At 37.5% G+C, this 21,176-nt stretch overlaps 1 protein-coding gene across 1 annotated transcript in view; it reads left to right on the top strand.

Annotated features, from left to right (window-relative positions):
• ADGRG6 (adhesion G protein-coupled receptor G6) overlaps positions 1-21,176 on the top strand; it is a 142,276-nt gene that overhangs the window by 97,265 nt on the left and 23,835 nt on the right. Inside the window, exons 16-22 of the mRNA XM_011997172.1 lie at positions 1,408-1,527; positions 3,092-3,137; positions 4,523-4,629; positions 8,198-8,325; positions 9,022-9,290; positions 10,487-10,583; positions 13,040-13,323. Of these exons, the coding sequence (XP_011852562.1) occupies positions 1,408-1,527; positions 3,092-3,137; positions 4,523-4,629; positions 8,198-8,325; positions 9,022-9,290; positions 10,487-10,583; positions 13,040-13,323 (1,051 nt within the window). The remainder of the gene's footprint in view (positions 1-1,407; positions 1,528-3,091; positions 3,138-4,522; positions 4,630-8,197; positions 8,326-9,021; positions 9,291-10,486; positions 10,584-13,039; positions 13,324-21,176) is intronic.

Raw genomic sequence — 21,176 nt, 5'->3', positions numbered from 1 at the left:
GGAAGTCCAGAACTGAAGTACGTGGGTTCCCAAATATTTGCTATACATGGGTCTGATAAAGCAGTCATATCGGAAATACATGAAGAACTTCTACAAAAAAAAAAAAAAAAAAAAAAAAAAACTAGTATAAAAATGCAGTAGGTGTCACAAAGTGTGAATGGTACAGAAAGGGGGTCCAGTGCAGGGGGAAGGTTTAGTCCTGCACTCTTAAATTTGCAACTCTTAGATTTGCAAGGATCTGTCATTGTTTTGAGTCATCTCCACATCATTGTTTCCTTCTCCTTTGGTATTTCCCTACCAAAGTTGTTACTAGGAAGCATAACTGGCCAGGTGCAGTGGCTCATGCCTGTAATCCTAGCGCTTTGGGAGGCTGAGGAGGGAGGATTGCCTGAGACCAAGAGTTCAAGACCAATCAAGCCAACATAGACCCGTCTCTAAGAAAAAAAAAAAAAAAGGAAGCATATGTTCAGTTTCTAAAGTTAGTTTACTGGAGAATGAAAAAACTTTAAAGATTCTGTGGTGCTCCTCTATCATAGAGGGCAAGGTACGATGGTGTTGTTTTGTGTTTTACTGAAAGGCTGAGTATCACTATTTAACAGCTGAATTTAATAGTGACCACCTCACAAAATTAGTTAAAAGCTATATTCTGGATGCTGAATTTTATTTAGAATTTATCTTGTAATTATTCCAAAACAACTGATTTGTAAGCTATGATATAAAGAGAAATTCAGGAGATTTGACAAGAAATACAAGGGAAAGAAAAAAATAGAGATTAACTTGCTGAATAGAACGCTTATTGGTCCAAACCATTTTATGGGACAGATTTGATTTCCTGACAGCCTTATTCCTTAGTGAAACCTGCAGATGCTGGCAAGGAAACAATCAGAGAAGAAGGTAGATGTCCTGGATGGGACTTGAATCCAGTATTACTTTTAGGTATAAGTTAGTAAACATGTCAAGCTATTGGCATGGATGTGAAAGATGTATTGCTTTTTATTTTTCACACCATATTTTCTTTATACTTCTCTGAAAGAAAACAGCATCTATTTTCTGGAGTAGGGAAATGATCTAATTGTTTCACAGCTTTTTATGAGTTTATATTATTTATGAGTCTGCATTGTTTCAGATGTTAACTGGCTGACATCAGTCACCACAATCAAGAATGTAGTTTTATGAACTCAGTCTTACAATATTGGCTCCCAGCGTTCCCTCAATGTATTTATTATAATAAGGGAAGTAGCAAACCTCCTTCAGGAAAGCCAGCAACTTGATGTGATAAACAGGATGTTCTAGAACTGAAGATCTTAAGTGTAAAAATTACTGACAGTTTGCTTATTTTGGAGCACCAAACTAAAATAAAAGTGTGTACTTCTGACTGATACACGCGATTTTTTTTTTCTTTAAAAGGATGTAGGACCCCAAAGAAAAACCTTAGTGAGTTATGTGATGGCGTGCAGTATTGGAAACATTACTATCCAGAATCTGAAGGACCCTGTTCAAATAAAAATCAAACATACAAGAACTCAGGTAAGAAAATGCTCTCAATAGCATTTGGACAGAGGTGGACTGTTTAAGATACTAATGGGGCCTTTTTTTCTACATGTTAAAAAGTAACTGACCCTTTTTTGTGGAGTAGGACCCAGTTTTCCATAAAGAGAGAACAACTGGTCAGGTAGTGCTTTAAAGTCACAGTAAATTGAAGCAGCTGGAGAAGTTAGTTTTATCTAGGACTCAATAATCAGAAAGAGAAGGGAAGTGAAGAGAAGGACTTCTTTTTTTAAGATACAACATATATTGCTTCAAATAAATTAGATGCAGATGTAGTTGCACAATTCTGCCAATAGAGGTATTGTTGTTTCTTTGTTTTTCTGTGTATGAAAGAAACAGGGGAGGGTGGACTTATTTTTTGAGAGATTAGCAGTTGTTTAGTCTTTGCAAGTGTTGCTTTTCTTGTTGCTTCATTACCCTTGTCATCTGTTTGTTTCATAAAATTAGGTGGAAGTTCTTTATTGTCCCAGATGGCCCAAGAACAGGTTTTTCTCACTTTTCTAAAGGGCCGTCATCATGATTCTGCCATGTATTAGATAGGCAGGAAGGCAAGCCGGAAATGAGTGTGCTAAGGATTGAAAGCCAAGTCACCTAAGATCTAGCCTCCTATGTCACGAACCATCTTAGACTTCTGTGTTCAACACTTTGGCCTCCTTTGTTTCAGCCCTTTCATTCATGAAGGAAGATTTTTAAAAATTGTGCAACATGCATAATATAAAATGTATCATCTTAATCATTTTTAAGTGTACAGTTCGATAGCATTGTGTTCACATTGTTATGCAACCGTGACCACTATCCATCTCCCCAGCTGAAACTGTTCTCCCATTAAATACCCATTCCCTCTTCTCTCCTTTCAATAGCAACTGGCAATCATCATCCTACTTTCTGTCTCTTAATTTCACTACTCTAAATACCTCATATAAGTGGAGACATATAGTGTTTGTCCTTTGTGACTAGCTTATTTCATGGCACAATGTCTTCAAGGTTTATCCATGTTGTAGCATCTGTCAGAATTGACTTCCTTTTTAAGGCTGAAGAGTATTTCATTGTATGTATATACCAGATTTTGTTTATTCCTCCATCAATAGACGCTTGGGTTGCTTCTACTTTTTGGCTCTTGTGAATAATGCTACTGTGAGCATGAGTCTACAGGTGTCTCATCGAGTCCTTGTTTTCAATTTGTTTATGTAAATACCCAGACATAAAGGAGAATTTTGAAGATGATGTGAAATTTTAGTGTCAAGAGCTTTTCTAAATGCTTAGAATGAGAGTAGAATCAATATATTTAGTGATGGGACATTTGTAGTAACCTACAGGTAAATGAGTAGTTAGTGTGATTCCTCATGAGGTTAGAGTTGATTTTTGCTTGAATTCTCTATGGGAGAGAAGAAGATCCTGCCTGACATTTTTAGGTTGAATTGGCATGTTAATACTAATCTATTTCTTTGTGAAACCCTTTGTGTTTTTATTTTTTTTTTTTTGCCATATTTAAATCATGGCATTTTAAACACAATTTCACATGTTTATTCTTGTGTTAATATAGGAAGTGCATCATCCCATCTGTGCCTTCTGGGATCTGAACAAAAACAGTAAGTTTTAAAATACTGGTTGTCTTAATATAGATAACAACTGAATTTTAAACATTGTTAGACACCCCCATTTCCTTTAATTCCACCCCAAACCAGAGTGAGTCACAATGTAAGTGTAAATGGCAAATGAGTTACAAAGTTAGTTTAGGTAGCTTGGAAAGTCAGTTCTAATTTCTGTAACTTTTTAGTCATTGCAAGAAGAAATAGGCAGACTTCACTGTGTTTTCTTTCATTTTTTCAATTGAACAGCCTCTTTAACATCAGTTATTTGTAAAATACAGCATACAATTTTATTGCTACTTTTGACGAAAGTAGACGCGCACTTAATCTCATTCTTCTAAGACACATTTGAGGAGATTATTTGATATGTGTAAGGCAGACAATTTAAAATCCAGCTTCCAGACCTCTAGTTATGAGGGAGGTGAGAAGCTGACTAAAGGAATGTAAATATAGAAATGGTTATAATGGACATGTATTACTTGAAAAAGATGAACAGCCTGAAGCATTAGATTTGACAATCAAGAAAGGAACGCAAAATTAAGGGATGAATCAATCAGTAGGCATAAGGTGTTGAAATCTCTTTGAAAGGAAGTACAAATAAAGAAGCCTCTTCTGTTTGTCCCCTTGTGAGGATTATTGTGGCCAGATTCATTCTGATATCAATGCAGGCTGCTTTGCTGATGAAAACAGCCTGAAAAGGGTGAAAACTTTTTTTGATAGTCCTTGTCACAGCAAGACAGGTATTTTTTGGTGGAGGGGTTTAGTTGCATAATTTTGAGAAGATCTTTACTCATTTGCATAGTTAAAAGTATCACTTTATATCTTAAAATCTTTTTTAAATAAAAGGATTCAGTACATTGACAATATGTGTTACTCATATTCCGTTTTATACCGTAAAAGTCAGATAAGGTGGGTTCAAGCCATTTACTATCAGTTACCACCAGTAATGATTGCTGTGTACATAAATAGCACATTCCAAGAAAGCAAACTTTCTTTGTTATTATGTCTTCACGAAAATGTAGATTAACCCTCAGAAAAAAATTGTTGGTTCATTAGTGTGTAATGTATTCGAAGAGGAGTATTCTTTATATGGAAGTTCATTTTAAAATATGTTAAAAATTAAACTTGAATCAAGCATTTGTGGAACTCTCGAGTTTGAACCCACTGATTAGATCACCTCTAACTGCCCACCCAGAACTAACATTTGACGATTGTAGGAATCCAAATTTTTCTAAGCATTGAAAGCTTTCATAATGGTATCCATTTTATAGATAAATTCTATATGGCAGAAGAGACTGAGGCAAATTTCTCTATAGAAGGTCTCATCCATTATAGAGAAGACACTGACCTGTTGTTTTCACACCATTTGTTGATTCCTTCAACAGAAAGTTTTGGAGGGTGGAACACGTCAGGATGTGTTGCACACAGAGATTCAGATGCAAGTGAGACGGTCTGTCTGTGTAACCACTTCACACATTTTGGAGTTCTGATGGTAAGGGGGGGATTTCTAAGCTTGTTTTGACATGCTATAACTGTGGATGGCATACTCCTTTTTGTATGTATTTTTAGATTATGTATTTTGGGAATTATTTCCTGATTAGTTTTCATCTGTACCATGAATCTTAATTCTTAATAAAGAATCTAATTAGCAAAGATCACATATTAAAAATACGTGAAAGTAATTATACAAAAGAACGTTCTCCCTTTTTTTTATCCTGTAGCATTAACAGTGATGATAAATAATCTCAGAAACATGAAAATCCCCATGAAACTTTTTAATTAAGAGAGAAACAGTATCAAGGAGATGGACAGGGAGACAAGTGGGGGAGAGAGAGAAAGTTAAAGAAGAAAATACTGGGTGTTCCTAACGTGGAAGGGAATTGTGAATAGTGTGATCAAAAAAAATTTTTCTTATGTTATCACTCACTCAATGTATTTGAACGTTACTTTGTACCTGGTACTGCACCACGTGATCTCCCTCCTAGAGATTGCAGTTTGTTAGGACAGACTAGTGTCAAGGGTTAGAATGGAGACTTCAGAGCTGCAAGAGAGATGATGGTTATGATGTTTCTGTCACTCTTAGGCCTCTATATTATTCTTTCCTTCCTTCTTCCACGCTTCTGTTTTATCTTATTAGCCAGCTTGCCATACAGTTTTAAACAAAAATTAGATTGCATCATTGTATTTTTCTTATCTCACCAAATTTTAAGATGCACCACACATCCAGCGACTTGTTTGAACTCATCCATAGATTTATACCTTTACCTTTTATCCGGTATACTTGTGATTTTGCAGACACTTTTCTGGTCTTTAAGGTACACTCTGGGTTGTAGCATAGCCTTTATTTCTGTATGGTTTTCATAAAGGGACCAAACCACATTTGTTTTTTAATAGGAGATAGGAGTAATGTAAGCTGAGGCAACAAAGCTTTTCAAATTAGAATCACAGACGTCAGGTTTTGTTTATTCCCGCCTTTAAATCTTGCACCCTTCCTCCTGTGGGGACTGGGAGGAAGCCGTGAGGATCTGTGGGATGTAGTATTTGGCTTATGAATCTAGTCAGCCTATGTAAATGGCCATTGTCATGGCAACCTTGCAAGTTGTAATTTTCCTGACAATCAAGTACATAAATGCTCTGTGGAATAAGAACAAGTCATTTAAAAAGGTGACGAATCATAAAAGATACCTTTTTAACTATCTAAATACAAGTATTTTGCTTTTGCTGCCAAAGCATGAAAATGAACAATTAACTGTTGCATGTTTTCCTTACGTAATTATAAAACAAAGTTCCGCTTCCTTCCATGTTCTCTTTTCTGCAAAAGTGATAGCAGACATTCTTTCAAAGACCACTTATTTTTCATGATCACTCATTCAGCTATGTAAGCTTTAGCTTAATTCATTTAAATATTTCAACTGTGTGCATGTTGTAAGTCTAATATTAAATAGATAACCGTAACAAAATTTAGTCTTCAGAGATGATTTATATGCAGCCAGAGTTTGCCTGCCCATGACTTCACATGGCCAGTTCCTTCATATATTGTCTAAATTGTATTATGAGTTTGTAATTACGTATTTTTTTTTCTGCTGCCATCTGATTGAATGGTTAAGTTTATGTATATGTATATATATGAAGATAAGCATCGTTCATGCTATCTTTCCATTTTCCACCTTGTCTGTTTTTGTAATATTAAAAATTGCTGGTAGAAAATCTTTTCAGAATGTATCCTTTTTGGTGTTGTTCTCTTATCTTTTCAGTTTTTCCAGACCAGCAAGATTTTGTTAAGAGTTTTTCTTGACTTAGAAACTCTTTATTCACTTGTATAAGATACTCCCAGAGTCTGCATTGTCCCATGACACATTCACCAATTCACCATATGAGATGCTAAAACAGTGCACCTCATACCTATAATTATATCTTCTGATCTACAAATATTTTCAGAATTTAATGTCTTCTGCTACAGTTCTTTGTACTAAAACTGGCTTTCATGAAGATTAGTACATTTTCATATTGGCTATATCATAAAAGTTTTCGTATTTTCATTCTCTAAAAGAACAAAACAACATGAAATTGTGTATAAATCTGTATCAATAAACAGCCTTATTTAGTTTCTATTTGAAATTCTGGATTTAATTGTGATTTGCAAGTCATAGGTTTTTCAAGGATTTGTGACACATCACTTGGCAATCTCTCAAAACCATGATTCATCTCTCTGGGCTGATGAATCATTGGTTGAGGTAGCCTATCTGTGAGTCAAGGGGCACCGACTCAAACCCCATCCCATGTACCTTGGGTGTCCTGTGTTCTCCCAGTGTTTTAAGGGATTCCTGGGATAAGAAGATAGGGGAAGCCCCCTCAGACTCTGAGCCTTTGCTTCTGCTGAATTCCATCACTTTGTACATTGCTTGATGTCGCAGAGATACTGTACCTGTTCTTTACTGCATCAGTGAAACCTGAGACTAACCCACATTTCTTTCTCTCCATCTCTCTCTCTCTCTCTCTGTCTCTCACACACACACACACACACACACACACACACAAATTAAGGCCTGTGTGTGAGTAGCAGATTTTATTGGCATTTCGATGAAAATTAAAGACAATTCACATATAGAAGGAAAAATCATAAACATTTTCTCCATAATTTAAAACATAAAAGTTTACACTAGATATTCAATACATCCCTTCTCTAAGAACACTCCATTTTTGAACATCTGTATAATGGAGGTACCTTTTTCCTCCAACCAGGATTGAGTGATTGGTCTTACCTCAAGATTTATTCCTATCCCAATCCCCCATTTAAGGAGAAAGATTTTCCTACCAAGTCCAGACTTTGTAAGTCTCCCTTAGCACATTGAAATTAATAGTTTATATTAATACACTGGAAAGTATTTACTTCTTTCCACTCCACAACAGCTCCGAACAATTTAAATTATATCCTTTCAGTACTATAGGAATAAAAAAGTCTATGATCCCCAAAACTCTTAGTGGCATCTCATTTATGAAAATAAAGACTGTCCCACCTCATACATACCAAGCATTGAAATGACCAGGATTAGGAGCCTCCGCACCACCCGTAGAGCATGGCAGTCACCGCACCAGCACACCCTCTGGCTGAGCTACTCGCTACCTGGCAAGGAACCTAAAGTCTTGAGGGTTTGACCGTATAGACTACCAGGGTCTCCATTTGAACTGGTGCCCCAAGCCCTGCAATTGTTAGGAATAGGCCTGATGGTTTATTATGCAAGGCAACCATCTCCTCTCCAGTTTCTGTTGACGGTCCTGGTGGTTTTGATCTTCAGGTTATACCGGTGTGCAAAAAGCTTGGGAAAGAAGGTAATGATGAAAAACAATGTGTAACCGCTTACAGAAGTAATGTTTCTTTTTTTTCTTTTATTTATTGATTGAAAATAATATAATAAATGGAAATTTTAATATTGATTTACACTGTTGGTTTTAGTCCCTGAGAGTAAGCTGCTCTAATGTTAACAGTGAACTTTCTGGTGAAACAGAACCATTCTCATGAGAAGAGAGATTCTTACAGCTGCTTCCCATGTTTTATGTAGGACCTTCCAAGAAGTGCCTCACAGTTAGATGCAAGAAACACTAAAGTCCTCACTTTCATCAGCTATATTGGGTGTGGAATATCTGCTATTTTTTCAGCAGCAACTCTCCTGACATATGTTGCTTTTGAGTAAGTATTTTTTTAATCTGCCAAACCCTTTGCTAACTGTTCCAAATGTGAATAAGAAAATTGCCTCGGCTTTGAAAAACATTTATACACTGTAGGGTGGTTCAATGCTAATGTTCATGTTTCTCATAAAATATATTATGCAACATGAATTTTCTAGCTATAGAATTTTAATTTATAATTACTGTATTTCTATTTAAAAAATGCATTTGAATCTGTTAGAAATGATTAACATTTAAGTAAGTAAAAATTATATAAGGTGCTTTCTGTATTGCAAAACATGAAAACATTTGTTTTATAATCTTATAAAATTAGTCCTGAAAAAATTTTTTTAAGATCTTTAACTCATTAGAAATCAAGAAGGTTCAAATAATTTAGGGAAATTATATTTTAATAAAAATGTCATTCTTATAACTCTAGAATTTTTCCTGGATTAAAAAAAATTCTGTTGAAACCCAACTGGGAATTGTATAAACAATTGGAAATAATTTTGAAGTGAATTAATATTTTTAAAGTCTTTATAACTTGCCAAATACTCATAAATATCCTTAGCCCCTCCTTTTAGCAGAACCACATCAGAAAGGTGGTGCTACCTATCTTATTGCAGGGTTGTGTAAGATATGAATTTATACAGGTCTGTGCTTAAAAGATTGATATACAGTATTAGTTCTGTCATAGATTCCTTTTTTCATTTTTTAGGAAATTGCGAAGGGATTATCCCTCCAAAATCTTGATGAACCTGAGTGCAGCCCTGCTGTTCCTGAATCTCCTCTTCCTCCTAGATGGCTGGATCACCTCCTTCAATGTGGATGGACTTTGCATTGCTGTTGCAGTCCTGTTGCATTTCTTCCTTCTGTCAACCTTTACCTGGATGGGGCTAGAAGCAATTCACATGTACATTGCTCTAGTTAAAGTATTTAACACTTACATTCGCCGATACATTCTAAAATTCTGCATCATTGGCTGGGGTAAGCCTCTTCAATTTTTTTTGGCTTTGTTTTTCCCTCATGAAAATTACCAGATTCTCATAGGAAAAATTCTTATTTAAAAAAAAATAGCACCATTAAGAGGAACCTCAAAATTGTGAATGCCATGGACTAGCTATACATAGCCTAAGGAAGGGACATCTTCACAACTTTATTTTTTAAAACTCATCAACAGCACTCACTATATACACGAGTAAAGGAAAAGCCCTCACTCCTGAGTCACCACAAACTTATTTCCTGAGCCCAGAGCCAGCCCACCCAAGTCTGAAGAAGCAGCTGGCAGGCAGTGGTGCCTTTCCCATGATGCTTTAAAATACAAAGGCCAGCTCAGATGGCTAGTTACACTCATCCCCAGACACATGCCTATGTCTTGGAAACCAGAGAAAGAATGTTGTTCTTGCGTGTGCAACCAGAATACTTACAGGATTATTGCCTTGAACTTTTTGTAATAACATGAGTCCTCAGTCAGACATAGGTGGTTGAATTAACCTGTCTGAGATCTTCTGTTGTGCTCCTTTGTTTTTGCAAGTTTCATATTGAGTCAGGCATTTTAGAGCTTTCTCACAGGTCTGTTTCAGATGGAAATATAAAAGTGAGAGATATTTTCAAGACCTTCAAAACCACCTCAGGAGGCAATAAGCGCACTCTTTGGAGACCTGGCACGCCTGCCATAGAATTTCCCCACTGAAATATACATGGAAATACTTAATCTCTGGAGACAGAAGGCTACAAAGACTTTATAACCCCCTTGCTTTTCCTCCCCTTTTTCTAAAGAGTTTTCTTTACATAGAAGGAGGCAGAATAGGCTATAATGACCTTGTCTGCCTAAACTCTGCCAGTCTTAATTAATGAAACCACATTCACTAGTGCTAGATTTGATACAAATCAGGTTCTGGTTTTCTAGTGAGTCCCACTAAGCAAACAGAATTTTATTTAAATATCTGTCATTTAAGAGTAGGTTTGGATTGTTGCCGGTTAGAGTTGGACATTGAACCCCAAGGAGGGGATTATGTTGTTAACCAAGTTGCCATTTCTAAGAAGTTTGAATCTGAGATATGGAATGTTGACTTGCTTGCATTTCTCTTCTTTTCATCTCTCTTCTTTACATTTCATTAGCCGTCTTATGAAGCAGTTTCAGATGCTTCAAAAGAGTTTGTGTCATGGTGTTTTTCTAACAGGTTTGCCTGCCTTAGTGGTGTCAATTGTTCTAGCGAGCAGAAACAAAAATGAAGTCTATGGAAAAGAAAGTTACGGGAAAGAAAAAGGTGATGAATTGTAAGTAATAAAAACTTTTTGTGATGAGTAGATATCCTTTGTTTCCTGAAACTTAGCATTAGTTAATTTCCATGCCAATAACAGGGCTTTCATTTTAAAAGGTTAATGTTTATTCGCATGACTGCCAAAGTCTCTGCTACACCACAGATTAATTCAGTTGAATGCCCTGAAATGTTTGAGACACTTTTTCGTATTAACATTGTACTCTGTCATATGGAAGAATTGAGAAAATGCCTAAGACTCTGTTTTTTTAGCCTCGGAAGACCCATTCTATTTCAGAAGATTTCATAACACTCTCACCTCCTCAGACTCACCCACATCTTCAAGAGAGTTAAATAGCAGTATCAGACAGAGAGTGAATGATTCAATGCCAATGGGAATGTTATGTCGAAATTTAGAGAATGGAGAGATCAGCAAGTTCTTAAACAATTTTGAAAGTTCTTTTCAGATTGTGAGATCATTGAGATTAAGGTTTTTGTATTGTTCAGTTTGGGCAGTTACTGCTCTCATATTTTATTAATCCACCATGGGTACTCAATTAAATATATGCTGATTGAAACAATTACTGAATGAATAAAGAGCCTATTTCTGAAATGGGACCCACAATGCCACATATCTGTGCACATTTCATGGATGGATAACATTTACAACAGCTGGATGCAGTGGCTCACCGCTATAATCCCAGCACTTTAGGAGGCCATCCTGGGTGGATCACCTGAGGTCAGAAGTTTGAGACCAGCCTGGCCAACATGGCAAAATCCCATCTTTACTAAAAATACAAAAATTAACTGGACATGGTGGTACACGCCTGTAATCCCAGCTACTGCTCGGGAGGCTAAAGCAGGAGAATCATTTGAATCTGGGAGGCAGAAGTTGCAGTGAATTGAGATCGTGCCATTGCACTCCAGCCTGGGCGACAGAGTGAGACTCCATCTTAAAAACAAACAAACCCACTTACATCACTTATCCAATCTCTGTCCCATTCCTTCACAGTCTTCCCTTCTCATATATTTGTAAAGTGGCACTCGAAAGACCCCACAAGAACTAGGGAAAAATAATGGGGTTAGGTCAGGAATTCCAGAATTTTAGAAGAACTTCTATGTGTAACAGAAACGTTAGCTCTAGGGACAATCTGTATTGTTTCAGGGACATTTATAACAACATACGTTAAAAGTAGAAATCAATAAATAATTTCTAAATAAAAGAATTTAGAAGTATGTTCATCAACTCATTCAGAACTTTAAAGTACCATTTAGTAAACTACTATACCATTAGGAAATTTCATTCGTTGATAATTTACTGTATTCAAGAATCATGTTAGTTTCTAGAATTCAAAGATGTGCAGGACAGCTTTTGCCTTTGTGGAGATTTTGTTCCAACGTGGAAGACATGGCCCAGAATAATAACCATTTGTGCTAGAATTTCAAGATGAATTACTAGAATTTCAAGATGAATGTAATTGCTTTAAATCATTTATCCAATTTTCGAGGTGTCTTAAGAATTTCCATAGAATTGATTAGGCACTAGGACATCTGCAAATTGTATTATTTGACAACTTTGCATATCATACAGTTTTAAAATTTCTTTCATCTACTATCCAGTCTATATATTCTAAGTATCAAGTATCTTCTTCTCCATATCACTGGGATGTTTTGTAATCATTGTAAGCTATGTAATTGTGCATGACAAGCATCTGTATATTAATCTCAATTATAATAAGGTCTTGCCTCATCTACAGCAATGATATTAGTAGCAATTATTTTACCACAGTAACAAACTCACAACTAGTTGTGACTTAAGTGAGTAGGAGTTTACTCTGCACATGACAAGAAACACGGTAGTGGCAATCACTGGTATTGATTTTGTGGCTAAAAATGTCAAGGCCAACAACTCTGCAGGTGGCTTGACCACTGTGTCATTGGACAGAAGATGCTGGCTGCAGCTCCATAGCTCACTTGCACGTTTGAAGCAGGAAGAAGGAATAAGGGCCTTGCCAGTTGAGTCTACCAGTAATAGCTCTCCCAAAAATCCTTTGGCAGACTTCTACTTTCATATCACTTTATAAAACGATGTCATACGGCCACTCGTTAAATACAAAGGAGACCAAAAATGAGTTTTTAAATTTCCCATTCTTAGTGTACAGGCACCCAAGAGAAAAGGAAGTTAGACATGGCTTGGAGCAAGTCAACCAAAGTGTTTTCATATCAACTCAGAATTCAGGAAGCCACCTTGTCTTCTTTGTCTACCTAGATAGTAAGACAATGGCCATCCAAAAACAAATGAACAAAAGACCTATGAAGAGATTGAATAAGAAACTGAGGTCTAAGAAAGTAAAGTGACTTTCTAAAGGCATTTGAGAGGAAAATCTGCAGTAGCCCAAACTAAGCTGAGAAGAGTCTTAGGTAAACAGGACATGGTAATACATCTTTTTTCTTTCTCATTTCTTTTTTCTTAAGCTGTTGGATTCAGGATCCAGTCATATTTTATGTGACCTGTGCTGGATATTTTGGAGTCATGTTTTTTCTAAACATTGCCATGTTCATTGTGGTAATGGTGCAGATCTGTGGGAGGAATGGCAAGAGAAGCAACCGGACCCTGAGAGAAGAAGTGTTAAGGAACCTGCGCAGTGTGGTTAGCTTGACCTTTCTGTTGGGCATGACGTGGGGTTTTGCATTCTTTGCCTGGGGCCCCTTAAATATCCCCTTCATGTACCTCTTCTCCATCTTCAATTCATTACAAGGTAAGATAAATTGTACATGAATAGTCTCTGCTTTCTAATTTTGTCATATTAGCAAGCAGCTTCACTTTTGGACAGATGCCATGTTAAGTTTCTGCGTCACTATTTCAAGTGCTGAATATAGTTCCAGGTGCACTGTGGTCACTTGTTAAAAGGGTCTTGAATAGATAAATGAGGTAGAATGTTAATTCTGCCTTTTTATCAGTGATATATCCCAAGCACCTAGAACACTGTACCTGGCAGACAGTAGGTACTCCATAAATGCATATTATTTCATGAATGAATATGGAGCAAGGGAAGTATCTAGCTGAGAACTGAACAGGGAATTTAAAGGGATACACAGACAAGTTACCTTCCTCACAGTTTTGCTGAATGTTGGTGCTCTTTATAGATCCTTGTCCCCTGTAGATTTACCATTGATGGCCAGAAGAATTTTTAGAGTCTATGTAAGAACAGTAGCAGTTCACCTTGATTTTTGGTTCCTTTGATTTCAGAATAAATACCAACACTGTAGTTTAGAAACTTTTATCTTTTTATGAGATATATTGAACTTTTCACAGTTCAGCAATTCAACAAACATTTGTCAATGATCTGCTTTGCATAAAAATACTGGGCTTCCTTCAAAGAGCTTGCAGTCATACGTCTTATTCCATAATACATACCATAGTGTACTCTATAATAAATTTAACTTTTAAGCTTAAGTGAATATAAATTGTCTTTTTAGATCATTAAATGGCATTCTTTAAGATTTTGTGAATATACCCTGTACTGTTGATGAAATGCCTTAATGTGCAGAAGCACCATGAGGTCAACACTCCAAAAGAAATTAGAATGCTTGGAATGTTTCTGAGTAGAGCAGTGCAAATGGCTTGACTGAAGCTATTGGTCTTGCAGTTGTAGATGTCTGGGGAAGAAATTGCTGAATATATCTGAGCTGGGGTGGAAAGCAGATTTGTATTACGCACCAAATGAGGTGCCAAGGTGGGTACTCCCTGCAGGTGTGTTTTAAGAAAGTCTGTACTTACCTGCAGGGGACAGTTGGTTACTGCCTATCTCCCATGCTCTTCCACTAGCTTATGAAGTGCAAAAAATAATTGTCACATGGTAGGTGCTTAATGATTGGCGAATTAATGGATTGCTAGATGGAGAAAGAGGCTTTGGGGACGGCCTAATCCAATCTGAGATGCCTCTGGCATAAATACGTATTAACTACTTCAGCAAATTTTATTCAGGTTCATTGTCTTATAACAAAGGAAATATGCAGATTCGCTATCTTTAGTCAATAGAATAATAAGCCTTAAGTGCAACTCCAAAAATTGGAAAATGAGTATGTAGCATATAAATACATCTTTATTGGGATCTAGCTCTATAAAGTGAGTATTCCTCTATTTACTCTCTTCTATAATATACAACATAAAAGTGCCTGAATAAATATTGACAAAAGTATCCGTTAACATTAGAAATTCCATGGTTTTATATTTCAGGATTGTACATAAAAGGCACATTGATCTGCCAGCCCAACCTTGGTTTTGCTTTTAGAATTTCCTGGCAGTTTCAGTAACCTTCAACAGCTATAGTTGTCTGTTCAGCTCTGTTTCCATTAATGAGAATTGGGATGTTTTATTTTTCCCAGCATGGGTCCCCTGTCAGGAGGGAAAAATGTTGTAAACCATCATCAACTCAGTGTTCTTCATAAATCATTGACTTTTAAGACTAATTTTAAATCATATAAATGCAGAACAGATTTCAGCACATTTAGTTATATTAAAACACCTCCCAGAAAGAAAATTTAAATTAAAAGGCAGTGATGCAGAGCACAGGAGTCTACCAACAATTGCTTGCTGCCCAGGCTTGTGCCAAAACTTCTTAGGATGCTATGGAAATGTACCTAATGGTTTTTATCATTGAGTCATTTTCAGAACCTTCCAAGAGAGCCTTTGTTGTTAGAAGTATATGCTTTGTTAAAAGAAGCCTGTAGAATTCAGACAGCTTAAAGAAATGATTCAGTGAATGCAAAATGAACTCAGGTAGTAAGGAGGCAAACTACATTTTATCTAATTTTTTCTTTTTGATATTTGTCATTCCAGCAAAAATCATGATGTGGTCCCTCTGTCTCATGGAATTTATATTCAAGTAGGGGAGACAGGTTAATTAAATATATTGCTCTATCAAAATTACCATGTGACATTGAGAACATTTTACAAAAAAACATGATATCTAAGCTGCAATCAGGAGGATCGATAGGAATTAACTAGGTGAAAGATGGGAGTAAGAGTAGGAAGAAGAATATTTGAGATACTGGGCATTTCATGTGCAAAAAATCTGCTGTAGTTGGTGATTACAATGTATATTCAAGGTATTAAAAGGAAACTCATATATCCTGAGAACACCAAAGGGGCAGGATAGTGACAAAGCAGAGAGGCACAACAGAGAGGCAAGGACTAGACCAGAAGGCTCTGTATTTCAATCTTTACAAACATAATAGGAAGTCTTTGAAAGGTGGAGTGACATGGGGGGTGACATGATTCAATGTGCACTTTGTAAAGATAAAGCTGGACATAATGTAGTGAACGGATTAGAGTTGCCCAGTAGTATCTGTAGGCAGAGCAGGTAGGAGGAGACTCTCACAGTGTTTGGGGAAGAGGTGATCCAGTATTTTAGACTGTGGTGGGGATGGGAGAGCTAGAGAGATGTGCACAGAGCCAAGGGAAATTTAGGAAGCATGCTGCTACAAAATACTCATCATTGATTTGCTCATTAAACTCTTACTTTTCTAGAATGATTAGAGTAAGGAGTCTTCTTGTTAATACAATATTATAGTTAATGGATGCCTGTCATTATAATATTTAACAATGGCTAAAGCTTTAGAATGCAGAGCAACATCCTGAAAGCTAAAACCATGCTAAACATATTTTAGTCCTTCTTAGATTTAGCTTGCAGGGGAGCACCTTAAAGTCAGCAGGGTCACCATGTAATGTTATGGAGGTGAGATGTGTGGGAGCAAGTGTTTGAGCTGGGTCTGTTGTGGTGTCAGGGCATGTATTAATTCGTTTTCACACTGCTGATAAACACATACCCGAGACTGGGCAATTTACAAAAGAAAGAGCTTTAATTGGACTTACAGTTCCACATGGCTGGGGAAGCCTCACAATCATGGCGGGAAGCAAGGAGGTGCAAATTGCATCTTATGTAGATGGCAGTAGGCAAAGAGAGAGTTTGTGCAGAAAAACTCCAATTTTTAAACACATTAGATCTTGTGAGACTCATTTACTATCAGGAGAACAGCCCAGGAAAGACTTGCCCCCATAATTCAATCACCTCCCACTGGGTTCCTCCCATGATGCTTGGGAATTGTGGGAGTTACAATTCAAGATGAGATTTTGGTGGGGACACAGCCAAACCATATTATTCCACCTCTGGCCCCTCCCAGATCTCGTGGCCTCACATTTCAAAACCAATCATGCCTTCCCAACAGTCCCCCAAAGTCTTAACTCATTTCAGCATTAACTCTGAGTCCACGGTCCTATGTCTCATCTGAGACAAGGCAAGTCCCTTCCACCTGTGAGCCCGTAAAATCAAAAGCAAGTTAATTACTTCCTAGATGCAATGGGGGTACAGGCATTGAGTAAATACTGCCATTCCAATGGGAGAAATTGGCCAAAAGAAAGGAGCTACAGGTCCACTGCAAGTCCAAAATCCAGCAGGGCAGTCAAATCTTAAGGTTCTAAAACGATCTCCTTCAACTCCATATCTCACATCTGGGTCACACTGATGCAAGAGGTAGGTAGGTTCCCATGGTCTTGGGCAGCTCCATTCTCATGGCTTTGCAGGGTGTAGGCTCCCTCGCAGCTGCTTTCACAAGCTGACATTGAGTGTCTACAGCTTATTCACACACACAGTGCAAGCTGTCAGTGGATCTACCGTTCTGGGATCTGGAAGATGGTGGCCCTCTTCTCACAGCTCCACTAGGTGGCACCCCAGTAGGGACTCTGTGTGGGGCTCTGACCCCACATTTCCCTCTGTACTGCCCTAGCAGAGGTTCTCCATGAGGGCCTCACCCCTGCAGCAAACTTTTGCATGGGCATCCAGGCATTTCATCTTCTGAAATCTAGGCGGAAGTTCCCAAACCTCAATTCTTGACTTCTGTGCACCCACAGGCTCAACACCACATGGAAGCTGCCAAGGCTTGGGGCTTCTACCCTCTGAAGCAACAGCCCAAGCTGTACCTTGGACTCTCTTAGTGGCGGCTGGATCAGCTGGGACACAGGGCACCAAGTCCCTAGACTGTACACAGCATGGGGACCCTGAGCCTGGCCCACGAAACCACTTTTTCCTCCTAGGCCTCCAGGCCTGTGATGGGAAGGGCTGCTGCAAAGATCTCTGACATGATCTGGAGACATTTTCACCATTATCTTGATGTTTAACATTTGGCTACTCATTACTTATGCAAATTTCTGCAGCTGGCTTGAATTTCACCTCAGAAAATGGCATTATCTTTTCTATAGCATTGTCAGGCTGCAAATTTTCCACTTATTTTCTCTGTTTCCCTTTTGAAACTGAATAGTTTTAACAGCACTCAGGTCACCTGTTGAATGTTTTACTACTTAGAAATTTCTTCTGCAAGATACCCTACATCATCTCTCTCAAGTTCAAAGTTCCACAAATCTCTAGGGCAGGAGCAAAATGCCACCAGACTCTTTGCTAAAACATAGCAAGAGTCACCTTTGCCCCAGTTCTCAACCAGTTCCTCATCTCCGTCTGAGACCACCTCAGCCTTGACCTTATTGTCCATACCACTATCAACATTTTTGTCAAAGCCATTAAAGTAAGTCTCTAGGAAGTTTCAAACTTTCCCACATTTTCCTGTCTTCTTCTGAGCCCTCTAAATGGTTCCAACCTCTGCCTGTTACCTAGTTCCCAAGTTGCTTCCACATTTTTGGGTGTCTTTTCAGCAGCACCTTACTTCTGGTACCAATTTACTGGATTAGTCTGTTTTCACACTGCTGATAAACATGTACCCAAAACTGGGCCATTTACAAAAGAAAGAGGTTTAATTGCTCTTACAGTTCCATGTGGATGGGGAAGCTTCACAATCATGGCAGAGGGCAAGAAGGAGCAAGTCACATCTTATGTGGATGGCAGCAGGCAAAGAGAGAGCTTGTAAAGAAAAACTCCCATTTTTAAAATCATCAGATCTTATGAGACTCATTCCCTATCACAAGAATAGCCCAGGAAAAACCTGCCCCTATAATTCAATCACCTCCTACTGGGTTCCTCCTGTGATGTGTGAGAATTGTGGGAGTTACAGTTCCAGATGAGATTTGGGTGGGGACACAGCCAAACCATATCAGGGCATATACATTACTTTTGATAGATTTCTTGTCATATTTGTTTATGTCTTCAAAACTTTGACTCAAGCATATTAAAAAATCCATTTAATCTTTCAGGATTCTTGGAAATATATGAAGTGGTATGTATAAACACATATACATGTGTAATTATATGGGTACTCACATAAATTGGAAGAGTCTATATATAAAATTTTATATATGCTTTATTTTCATTTTTATGTTTTATATTTTTATTTCTAGCATGTGTTTTTATTTTTATGTATAATTATAACTGTATAATTTAATTGCCAAAAATTATGTTAAATGGGTATCAGAAAATTGTTACTATCTGTTTGATTATAAAAATTTTACCTACTTAAATAAGCAAATGACGTCATAAATTGAATTACGGCTGAAACCAAATTTATTATTTTCTAATTATCCACAGGATAATGCTTTGGTCTTTTAATTTTACCAACAGTATTAGTCAGTTTTCACATTGCTATAAAGAACTTCCTTGAGACTGGGTAATTTATAAAGGAAAGAGGTTTAATTGACTCACAGTTCCACATGGCTGGGGAGCCCTCAGGAAACTTACAATCATGGCAGAAGGGGGAGCAGGCACATCTTACATGGCAGCAGGCAAGAGAAAGCGTGTGAAGGAAGAACTGCCAAACACTTATAAAACCATTAAATTTCATGAGAACTCACTCATTATCACAAGAACAGCATGGGGGAACCATCCCCACGATCCAGTCATCTCCCATCAGGTCCCTCCATTGACATTTGGGGATTATGGGAATTACAGTTCAAGATGAGATTTGGATGGGAACACAGAGCCAAAGCATATCATCTACTTAATTTGATTAAGTTACAGAGTAAGCATTTTGTTGATTTTTTTCCTGCAAAAATTAAAAGATAAATGTACCTTCTCTTAACATACTTGAATTACACATCTGTCTGCTTTTGCTATTTTTGCTGTTTTCCAGGGTAAAACAGGCATATCACTGTATTAAAATTTTTAATTTTTTCTAAAGAATACAAGCAGAAAATTTTGTGGTATACAAATTGCTATGCAGCAGAGAGTATTCTATTTCCATTCAAAAAAGAGCTATTACTAACTATACATTAAATGAGTAGAGGATAATATAATCTCTTACCCTTATTCAGCATAAGTAATTTAGAGAAATGCATATTATTATTATTGTATTGGTAAACTAAGAAAATTAAGTCAAAGTATGAGATGAAATATGCTAAATGTCAATGAAGTGTCACTTGCCACTGGAGGCTGAGGTTAGGGGCCTCACAAAAGTCGAGCTGTTACATAATCACATGTATAATACACATATTGAATTGGTGCCAAGGTAAAGAGATGACCCACCAATTCAATCCCTCACAAGTGAAACATCAGGTTGGCTGAGACATTACACGCTGCAAGGAAATAAATTACTCACCCTTTGGCAGGGCATTTTGTGCCACAGAGAAATAATTTTCTAAAGGGCACCTTGGTAGTATGAAAGGAGGATTTAAGAAGTTTCCAGAGAGAGCCATAAACCCTTCAAGATCCCCAGCCACATAGCCAGCTGACTGTGTCTGTGTGACAAATGAAAACAGAAGCTGTTTAAAGATTTGGACACAGGCTACTCAGGAGCTCAGAGGTCACCTAGACTAATATGGTCAAAAATCAGTGGTACCTAGAGTATGTGGCTACTTCCCAAATATCTGCTATAACTCGTTTTTAACCAATTTTTCCCATCAAAACTCCAGAACTGATCAGGTACAGTGGCTCACGCATGTAATGCCAGTGCTTTGGGAGGCCAAGGCAGGAGGGTTTCTTGAGACCAAGAGTTCAAGACCCACCTGGGCAATTTGGTGATACCCTGTCTTTACAAAAATGAAAATAGAAAAACTAGGTGCAGTGGTGTGCCTGTATTCCTAGCTACTCAGGAGACTGAGGCAAATCGATTGCTTGAGCCCAGAAGTTCAAGGTTACAGTGAGCTATGATCATGTTACTGTACTCCAGCCTGGGCGACAGAGTGAGGCCTTGTCTCGGCGTGGGGGGCGGGGGGGGAAACGAAAACAAAAAACCTGCCAGAGTATGTTGTGCTTGTGACCTGATTAAAACACCAGTCATTACTACCCACTCTAATGCATCTCACATCCCTGAAGTTATCTATATCTGCAGTCTTCTCTTTAATTGTATTTCTGGATATTTATTATCCAAGGGAAGAAAAAAAGTCAACTTAGAATATTTATCCAGTTTGTTGATGATAATTCTGCTGAAAGTGTCAGTGGTCTTTAGTTGCTGAAGAACTCTAAGAGGTGAGGACCCAAGGTTGTCTGTTTCCCCCCTCTCTACCTAGATGCTTCAAAGGGACTTTTTAGAACACCAAGTACATTATAATATGCATTGCCTTGAATTTTACTGTATAGTAGTATCCAAGGAAACTGTTTCTAGAAATTCTTTAACTTTTGATAACCAGAAAGATATGAGAACATCCCTTTGGCTACTCATTTTACATTTG

Source organism: Mandrillus leucophaeus, unplaced genomic scaffold (assembly GCF_000951045.1).
Source record: "Mandrillus leucophaeus isolate KB7577 unplaced genomic scaffold, Mleu.le_1.0 Scaffold531, whole genome shotgun sequence".
NCBI lineage: Eukaryota > Metazoa > Chordata > Mammalia > Primates > Cercopithecidae > Mandrillus > Mandrillus leucophaeus.
The sequence above is the reverse complement of the archived record's forward strand: the minus strand, read 5'-3'. Positions and strand labels throughout refer to the sequence as shown.